At 51.5% G+C, this 10,000-nt stretch overlaps 2 protein-coding genes across 6 annotated transcripts in view; one reads left to right on the plus strand and one right to left on the minus strand.

Annotated features, from left to right (window-relative positions):
- Window positions 1-59: 59 nt before the first annotated feature.
- On the minus strand, window positions 60-3,097 carry wfikkn1 (WAP, follistatin/kazal, immunoglobulin, kunitz and netrin domain containing 1). 2 transcript variants are annotated; one of them, NM_214747.1, is given in 3 exon segments: window positions 62-165; window positions 196-2,331; window positions 2,895-3,072. In NM_214747.1, coding segments are annotated over 2 exon segments (1,677 nt in total). In that variant the 5' UTR covers window positions 3,054-3,072; the 3' UTR covers window positions 62-165; window positions 196-813.
- A 3,740-nt stretch (window positions 3,098-6,837) lies between these two features.
- The window catches only part of tmc7 (transmembrane channel like 7), an 8,267-nt gene continuing 5,104 nt past the window's right edge, over window positions 6,838-10,000 (plus strand). For 3 of the 4 annotated variants that reach the window (XR_015477290.1, XR_015477289.1, XM_087238343.1), the window contains exons 1-6: window positions 6,838-6,979; window positions 8,021-8,261; window positions 8,981-9,129; window positions 9,381-9,536; window positions 9,682-9,767; window positions 9,914-10,000. The exon at window positions 9,914-10,000 is cut by the window's right edge and continues 56 nt beyond it. Coding sequence is in view for 2 of the 4 variants with exons in the window: in XM_087238343.1 (XP_087094469.1) it covers window positions 6,961-6,979; window positions 8,021-8,261; window positions 8,981-9,129; window positions 9,381-9,536; window positions 9,682-9,767; window positions 9,914-10,000 (738 nt within the window). In the remaining 2 variants the exon portion in view is untranslated. Of the gene's footprint in view, window positions 6,980-7,378; window positions 7,781-7,844; window positions 8,262-8,980; window positions 9,130-9,380; window positions 9,537-9,681; window positions 9,768-9,913 lie in introns of those variants that run through there. The other variant, XM_087238342.1, reaches the window with a different exon arrangement.

Consider the following 10,000-nt stretch of genomic DNA (forward strand, 5'->3'; position numbering starts at 1 on the left):
GCATCCATTGTGTAAATGTGGTGACCCCTGATGAATAAATGGACTAAGCTGAAGAACAATGAATGAATGAATGCTTTAATATAATAGGCTGATGAGAGGACACATGTAACGCAGGTAAACACACACACACACACACACACACACACACACACACACACACACACACACACACACACACACACACACACACACACAGAGCAGATCTGTCCTGCAGGAGTGATATTAGAGGAACTACAGAAACTAATGACAGCAAATGATCATGGTGTCCTGAGCGCATGACAGAAGTGGAGGAGTGAGGAAAGACGTGAGTGTCGAGCTGCTGAACACCACCGCCATTTACTGCAGAACTCATCGTGTCTTCTACACACCAGCACACCTCACACCTCCAGCTCAACGTCTAGCTTCATCTCTTACACTGACTGAGAATACACCCGCTGGCAGAACACAGCAGCCGGATCCCTGAAGCACTCTGATGAAGCCTGCGGTCGGCAACCAGAGGAGTGAAGACTCAGTCCAACTCCAGGAGAAGCTCTGAGGAGTTCATTACCCTGAACACAGCGACCGTCCGCTCATCCCAACTCTGCAGTCACTGCAGTCCCTCCAGCCTCCTGTAGATCACCTCAGAGTCTTCGGCAGGGACTCATTTACCTGTCGAGATGTTAGGCCGACAGACGCCAGCTTCCCTCAGCTCATCAGGATGTTCTTGATTGTCCGCTCCGTCTGCTCTTGCTGATCCCAGATTCAGATGTCCTCAGGTTTGCTCCTCAGTGTTGGCCGTGTGTTGACTGTGTGTGCACAGGTATACCTGCGGGATCAGTCCTGGAGTCTCCTCAGCGTCCCGCAGATGTTCTTGTCCAGAGCCTCGTGGATCTTCATCAGGCGGCGCTCAGAGACGGGCCGGGCGTAGCTGTGGGGCAGCAGTATGGCCGCCCCGTCTTGCACCACCCCCATCACCAGCAGGGGGAGCTGGAGCTGTGTGATGTTGGGGCAGGGGCAGCTCCAGTCCACCTGTGGCAGCAGCACCTCCAGGTGTTGTGTCCTGAAGAGCTGCAGGCCCATCTTCTCGTCCCGCAACACCTGCTGCAGGTGGAACCGCGCCATTCCCGAGTCCAGCTCCTGGATCAGTTCTGTGAGCTGGCCCACTATGGCGAAGTCGCTGCTGCAGAGCGTGTCCATGATGCGTCCCCTGTGCCGGCAGCTCCTGCAGGGCCGCGGTCGGTGTGTTGGGCAGTGCGCGTCACACTCGCGCTGCGTGCCGAAGCTGTTCTTGTTGCCGCTGCAGCCGCCGTACAGGAAAGCCTCGCATCGCTCCGTCAGGCTGTTGTAGAACCAGCGCGCCTGCCAGTGTCTGCAGGGTCCCTGCACGGCGGGCAGTGAGCACACGGCCTGCCCCTCGCGCTGACAGGACGCCCGGCACTCCTCGAAGGTATGGAAGCGGTTGCGGCCCTCGCAGCCTCCGTGTGTGAATGTGTGGCAGGAGCCTCGGGCAGGATCGAAGAACCAGTCCACACGCTTCTCTCCGCAGTCGCCGCGCTCCACAGCCGCAGAGCAGTCTGCCGGCGAGAATGGCCGTCCCAGAGGCAGGCCCGCTGCAGGGTCATCGAAGAAGTCCTGATCCGCATGGCTGACCACGGAGAGCGAGAAGTCGGCCCGCAGGACGCCCGCAGAGTTCCGCGCCACACAGCTGTAGATCCCGCTGTCCCACACCTGCGCGTTATACACCACCAGCTGCCCGATGCTGGTTATCACCACGTTCCCGAACATCTGATCGGCCCGCATGACGACCCGCTCCTGCTCATCCGACTGCTTCTCCCAGGTGACCTCTGGCTTCGGCTGGCCAATCACATCGCAGTGGAAGCTGACGGTGCCGCCCAGGTAAGTGACCTGCTGCTGTGGGCTGGAGTACAGGGTGGGAGCGGAGGTCTGGGTGTCTGCGTCTGTCGGCGCAGGTGGAGGTGTGGGGTCCTGCGGCAGTGGGCTGGAGTTTGGGCTGGACAGGTGGAACCGGCAGGTGACTTCTGAGAGCTCCACCCCCTGAAGACAGGCCTCCGCGTCCATGTAGCAGCGGTTGAAGTAGGTGAGTCCGTCAGAGGCACAGGTGAAGCTGGGCTCACTCCCGCAGCGGTCCTGACACTTACACACCGGCTGGCCTTCCCACAGCTCACACACCGCCCCCTGCTGGCGGCACTCGAACCCCTCGCAGGACACAGCGCTGCCCCCCGACCCACCAGCGGCCCACTGACCCTCAGAGGAGCCGTCAGAGACACGGGACGCCACGCAGCTCAGCAGACCACACACATTAGTGCAGCACTTCTCAGAGGAGGAGCAGTCCTGCAGAAACACACACACACACACACACACACACACACATACACACACACACACACACACACACACACATTAGTGCAGCACTTCTCAGAGGAGGAGCAGTCCTGCAGAAACACACACACACACATACACACACACACACACACACACACACACACACCAGATATAGACACTTGAGAAAACTGCAAAGCTCTTTTAAACTGCAGCGGCTTCCTGTCTGTGTCTGGAGGAGGTGTGAACAACAACAACACACTGCAGGGTGCGAACGAGACGAGGAGCGGCTGAACACACACACACATACGCACACACTCACATTCATGCACATATATACACACACACACACACACACACAAACACACACTCTCTCTGTATAAGTGTGTGTGTGTGTGTGTGTGTGTGTGTGTGTGTATATAAGTGTGTGTGTGTGTATATAAGCATGTGTGTGCGTCTCTGTGTGTATGTGTGTGTGTTTGTGTGTATAAATGTGTGTGTGTGTGTGTGTGTGTGTGTGTGTGTGTGTGTGTGTGTGTGTGTGTGTGTGTGTGTGTGTGTGTGTGTTTCCTCACCTGGTCACTGTGGCACTCCCTCTCGCAGGTGCTCTGTGCGTCCACCCACAGGTGCAGGTTCAGCTGGTTGGGACAGACTCCGGCATGGTCCGCGTCCGAGGGTCCGAGCGCCGCCGCGGGCCACAAACACAGGAGGACGAGGAGTGCAGAGGAGTGCATGATACACACACACATGAACACACTCCCGCTGCGCTCAGGCTTCTGCACGCTGCCGGCCCCTGTCCTGCTTTAGTATGCGGAGGCGCTGGGAAAGCCCCCCGTGCGGCCGCGGCTCTTTGTCCCGCGGGGAGCTCTGGCCTTTATCCTCTGACACCTCCGCTGACCTCTGACCCAGCTCACAGCGCGGGTCACGACCAGTGAAAGACCAAACTCACGCAAGCCTGCGCTCGGACCCTCCATTCAGCTGCTGATTTATGAGCACTTCTGACTAGTGTTCACTAACTAGTGTGCACTCAGAGCCGCTCACTGCATGCTGACCAGACCAGACCATCGGGCACACACAACAACTGGACTAAACACACACCTCTCTGAATCAGCACACACACACACACACACACAAACACACACACACACACACACACAAACACACACACACAAACACACACACAAACACACACACACACACACACACAAACACACACTCACACACACACACACACACACACACAAACACACACACACACACACACACAACATTCAATCCTCTAAGGTCAGCCAATCATCACACAGGCGAGTGGGCCGCACTGACCCCCTGTAGCGCTCCTTCACCCTCTGTGCTCTCGTCATGGTGAGTGTGTGGAGCTGAGGTGTTCAGAGTCTCCCAGGTTCAGCAGCTGAGACGTCCTGCAGGCGGTGCCAGATCCTGCAGCTACTGAGGGCTCGTCTGGATGAAGTGTCGGATAGAGCTGTGTGTCGTCCGCATTGCAGTGATCAGACCCCCTGTAGGACGCGCTTCTCTCCATATGCACCGCACTCTTCACCTGAACTCCACCTGACAGACTCTCGGTGAGGAGGATCATGTTTATTTATGTAGCACCGTGGGTCTGGATGTATTTCAGTCTGCTGTATCTCCACACATGTAGAGGAATCACAGTAAAGCTGGACTGGTCTTCAACTAAAGCTCTGATCAGGGCAGCAGAGCGGGGAACACTGGAGCAGAGGCTGTCATCTGAAGAGCATCATCTACTCACGTCTGTCTGCTTCTGCTCATCCTGAGGTACTGTTGATGCCAATCCAGCTACAACCCATCTCTGGGAAACACCCATACACACTCATTCACACACTCATACACTACGGCCAGTGTAGTTGATCAGTTCTCCTATAGCGCATGTGTTTGGACTGTGGGGGAAACCGGAACACCCGGAGGAAACCCACGCCAACACGGGGAGAACATGCAAACTCCACACAGAACCACCAACTGACCCAGCCGAGACTCAAACCAGCAACTTTCTTGCTGTGAGGCAAATGTGCTACACACTGTGCCACCGTGCCGCTCCACCTCAGACCAAAGAACCATCAGTTCAAGATAACAGAAGCTTTAGCAGGAGCTCCGCCTGCTCAGATGTTGACCCAAACACTGATCACCACCTGGAGTGAAGAGACAGACACTTTCACACTTGAGGAGGACAGACTTCCCCAAACTCACATCATAACACACGTGCCTACCGCACAGCGGAGTGCCAACCCACCACACAGACACATGCAGAACCATGCCAAACAGCACGAGGTAGCTCTGAGATGCACCTCATGAAGAGATGCAGACGCTCCGTGACTGAAGAGGTGGGGGGGGGGGGGGGGTGTAGAGGAGCACATGATGGATACCTGAGGCCGTTGTAGAGCCGGCTCTCCTGCAGATCTGCTACTTGTGCTCTCGTCTGCTGAAACTCCATGTCAGGTCTCGCCTCTGATTCCCTGTGTAGCCATTTATGAAGACTTATTGGAGCCCATGGAGGTGTCTAAGCATGTGCATTTCACTGGTCCAGTTCCTCTGTGCAGAAACTAGAGACGGTGCAGAAAAGCTGACAGAGACCCGCCTTCTCCTCCTCCTGTGTATATAAACTGGGTCTTTAGTCTTCAGAAAACTCTCGCAGAGCGCCTGCTGTCTTCTGTATAATCAATAGGACACATGTGTGACCCAGGGCCCTAATCGAATCATTCAATTGTATTTAATAAATTACTGATATTTTGTAAATTGATCTCCGCCTCCTGAGTGTGTATTAGGGTTAGGGTTAGGCTAACTCTAACCCTAACATAGACAGCCCGCATACATCCGGGATTTACACAGTACTGTGCTCATACACATGAGAACAGGTGAGAGGTCATTAAGACTCTGCTGTGGTTCAGTCACACGTACAAAAACCCTGCTTCTCAGTTCAACAGAGTTGATGTCTTATATGAACAAATGTAAAATCATTCCCAGTATATTAACAACATGAATCAGCATTTAGGCAGTTGTATAGTGTACAGTGTGCCTACTTATTCATGTCTACATATTGTGATGCACTGATTCAGGTGTGTGAGCTGAGCTGATTCAGGCAGTGTACACGGCTGATCTGCTGCTGCTGTGCGCCCTCTGCTGGACAAAGTGAAGCTCTTAGCATCGGAACGTCAGAGAACACGAGTGGCGTTTGTGTCTCATATAATGAATGCCATTAGACCAATCAGACATCACAGGAGTCAATTATATACACAAACACGTCTGCATTCAGTCCTTTACCATTACACTGTTTAAAGTGTGCTGCATCATACGAACTTTACATGTACCTTACTCAGCTAAACACCAAATATTAGCAAACACCAACCCGAATCAGATCAAGGGAACTACACTGTTCCAATTCACTATGATCTTTAATGTGAAGCTGCTTTGACACAATCTACATTGTAAAAGCGCTGTACAAATAAAGGTGAATTGAATTGAATAAAGCTGTGTGTTAAGTGTGCATGATGCACAGATCATGTCTATTCAATGAGATGTGTGACGGTAAAAGAGCAGAGCAAGACGCCTCCAGCAGAGGGCGCACAGCAGCAGCAGATCAGCCGTGTACACTCCGCCTGAATCAGCTCACATCACACACCTGAATCAGAGCATCACAATATGTGGACATGACTATGCAGGCACACTGTACACTATACAACTGCCTAAATGTTGATTCATGTTGTTAATATACTGGGAACCATTATAATTGTGTTCACATGTTAAAGATGTCCGACTTTGGCATTATCTCAGGTGGACATCACTTTCTACAGCAGAGTGCTCAGTTTGCTGGTGTTTAGCCTCTGAAAAACACCTAAAATCAAGTAATGCTTCACGGCTCTGATGAGTGTCCTGCTCAGTAATATCTGTCAGAAATTGGCAGACAAAGCAAATGTGCAGATGGTCTTCAATGCGTTGCGGTTAGACTGCAGTATTACTACAATAGTGCAATATGATGCTCGCAAAATGTATTCGCAAATGGTGCGATGATTAGTAAATGTGTGTAATATATTGCTGTTTCTACAGAAAACACAAAACAATCTGTGGTGAAGTGTGTTCAGAAGCACACACGTCTCATGTCAAACGCTTACTGTCATCATCTGAGCATGTAGACTTCAGTCTCCATCACTGGCAGGCGAGCAGAGGTCAGCTCAGCCCTGCTGGACCACACTGACACTGGCCTCATCACTGCTGTGCAGAGTGTGATGGTGGAGCTGCTCAATCACTCTGAGCTACAGATATCTGTGATCATACCGACTAATAAATGCATTCAAGTTCCACCTCAGCGCTGGATTATGTTTTGTATGGTCTTTCACATGGGTTTACCACTTTTATTTACCGTCTGCTACATGTGAAATAAGACAACTCACGGACTACAGTAGCCATGATGCACTGCTGCAAGATTGCGGACTACACTACCCATCATGCACTGCTGCAGGATCGACCCTAACGCCACCCACTGTGCCGAACACTAACAACAACACACTACAGCTCGCAACATGGAGCAGTGCTCGCTTTCGCCAACTCTGGACTAACACACACACTACATACTACATACTACATACACACACACACACACACACACACACCCTGATGGACGCGTCTGATGCGGGTGAGTTTTGCCTTTTCAAAGTGTGTATAAGTTATTGATGTGTGTTTCATGCGCGCTGAGTGTGTTAAACTCACACAACTGAGTTTAACACACAAATACTAAACAGGGAAGACCCGAGTATAACTGTGTTGTGTTGTTTTGTGTGTGTAAAGTCAGACACTGAACAGCCGAAAGGAAATATGCGCTTCTGCGAGTCTGTGCGTGCAGTGCAGTGACGTCACAGTGCTGTGTGTGTGTGTGTGTGTGTGTGCGTGCGTGTGTGTGTGTGTGTGTGTGTGTGTGTGTGTGTGTGTGTGTGTGTGTGTGTGCGTGTGTGTGTGTGCGTGTGTGTGTGTGTGTGTGTGTGTGTGTGTGTGTGTGTGTGCGTGTGTGTGTGTGCGTGTGTGTGTGTGCGTGTGTGTGTGCGCGTGTGTGTGCGTGTGTGCGCGTGTGTGTGTGTGCAGAGATGATCAGATCATGTGTCATTCAGCACTGTAGGCAGCAGGACTGGGTTTCAGCTGTGCTCAGTGCAGATCTTCAGTGTCCTGCAGTGGTGTATCGCTGTTATCCAGACAGCAGTGAAGGCGAGATCTGAACACATCATCAGTTACACATCTGATGAGGCGCAGTGTAACACTGTACCGACACCTTCATCTGCAGAGCAGTGATTACAGCTGCGGTCACGACAAAAATACACGATTACTATCTGAAGATTCCAGCAGCGATGAGCTGAAGAGCTGAGCACAGCACAGCACATATAACCCATCACCAACACCATCACCACTGACCGTACTGTGACTAAGACCACCATCATCATCACTAGCACCATCATCATCAGCCCTAACCCTTATATAGCTGACATCATCATCATCATCATCATCATCAGCCCTAACCCTTATATAGCTGACATCATCATCATCATCATCATCACTAACTCTGCCGTGTTTGGGTGATGCAAGGCTTAAGCCTGACTGTGTGTAGCGCTCTATTGTTGTGTGTTGTGTTTCTGTACTGTGTGTGTAATAGTAATGTGTGTGTGTGTGTGTGCTGTTTGTCCGTCAGTGTTTTTCCCCGACCGCCATGCCCCTGCCGCCCCCCTCCTGCTGGAGCAGCTGCCCAGCTACCAGTCTCTGCTGTACCGCAGGAAGTCCAGCAGCAGCACCAGGAGGCGGGGCAGTGGGCGGGGCCGGCAACCATCAATCAGCAGTGTGAAGTGGGCGGAGCAGAAGCCTGTGCACAGTGGGGAGGAGCTCCGACCGGTGAGGGAGCTGCCAATGAGCATGCAGGAGAAACGGCGGGAACAGTGAGTTCATGACCCCGCTAATCTGCACCTGTGCGGGAAGTCAGAAACATTAGCGGCTATAGCTAACTATACAGCGAGATTTCAGAATCATTAGCCGCTATAGCTAACTATACAGAGATTTCAGAATCATTAGCCGCTATAGCTAACTATACAGAGATTTCAGAATCATTAGCGGCTATAGCTAACTATACAGCGAGATTTCAGAATCATTAGCCGCTATAGCTAACTATACAGAGATTTCAGAAACATTAGCGGCTATAGCTAACTATACAACGAGATTTCAGAATCATTAGCGGCTATAGCTAACTATACAACGAGATTTCAGAAACATTAGCGGCTATAGCTAACTATACAACGAGATTTCAGAAACATTAGCGGCTATAGCTAACTATACAGCGAGATTTCAGAATCATTAGCGGCTATAGCTAACTATACAGCGAGATTTCAGAATCATTAGCGGCTATAGCTAACTATACAGCGAGATTTCAGAATCATTAGCGGCTATAGCTAACTATACAGCGAGATTTCAGAATCATTAGCGGCTATAGCTAACTATACAGCGAGATTTCAGAATCATTAGCGGCTATAGCTAACTATACAGCGATTTCAGAAACATTAGCGGCTATAGCTAACTATACAGAGATTTCAGAAACATTAGCGGCTATAGCTAACTATACAGCGAGATTTCAGTGTGTGTGTGTGTGTGTGTGTGTGCGCAGGCAGCAGCGGCTCCAGCAGGGCGGCGCTCTCTCTGGCTGGGGTGTGTGGAGTGTGAGTGTGCGTCGCTCACTGAAGCGGATGAAGGAGGACGGAGCCGAGGCGCTTGCAGCCCTGCAGCTCTGGAGAGCAGACATACACCTGATCGAGGGTCAGTGTGTGTGTGTGTATATCTGTGTTTCCTTTGCCCATCAGCATCTGTGTTATTCATTTGTGTGTCTTTATGTGTGTGTGTGTGTGTGCGTGCGTGCGTGTGTGTGTGTGTGTGAGTGTGTGTGTGTGTGTATATCTGTGTTTCCTTTGCCCATCAGCATCTGTGTTATTCATTTGTGTGTCTTTATGTGTGTGTGTGTGTGTGTGATTGTGTGTGTGCGTGCGTGCGTGTGTGTGTGTGCTCCTCAGGCATGTTCGGCACAGGGATCCTCTCCTACTTCTCCTTCCTGCGGTTCGTGGTTCTGCTGAACTTCGTCATGTTTCTGCTGATGTTTGTGTTCGTGATGCTGCCGATGATCATCTCGTCCCGCACGGCGCACAACACCACCGACAGCAGAACCAACGGTACACACACACACACACACACACACACACACACACACACACACACACACACACACACACACACACACACACACACACACACAGCAGTTGCTTAGAGATTACACACTGATGTCTCTCTCTGTGTGTGTGTGTGTGTGTGTTGCAGTGAGCGAGTGCAGTGTGTATCCGGACACGTCTCGTCAGGGTCTGGTGGTGTTTCACGAGCACATCACAGACCTGCTGTCAGGAACGGTGAGGAAAAGAGGAACGCCAATGTGTGCTGCTCTGACACACACACACACACACACACACACACACCAGGGTCCCAAACTAACATCTAGCTGTGAAAGCACCCTAACTGTCAGTGTGTGTGTGTGTGCGTGTGTGTGTGTGTGCAGGGGTTTCTGGAGCGCACCTATCTCTTCTACGGGTTCTATAAGCCGGAGTTCATCCATCCTCGCTTCACCTACAACCTGCCGCTGGCG

Source organism: Danio rerio, chromosome 1 (genome assembly GCF_052040795.2).
Source record: "Danio rerio strain M-AB ecotype USA chromosome 1, GRCz13ab, whole genome shotgun sequence".
In the NCBI taxonomy this organism is placed as follows: domain Eukaryota; kingdom Metazoa; phylum Chordata; class Actinopteri; order Cypriniformes; family Danionidae; genus Danio; species Danio rerio.

Bases quoted from the DNA above. Each gene is read 5' to 3' on its own strand.
- wfikkn1 (XM_087235415.1), bottom strand. From the start codon at position 3,068: ATGTGTGTGTGTATCATGCACTCCTCTGCACTCCTCGTCCTCCTGTGT. The intron at 2,332-2,894 runs GTGAGGAAACAC...GTGTTTCTGCAG, and splicing joins GGGAGTGCCACAGTGACCAG to GACTGCTCCTCCTCTGAGAA.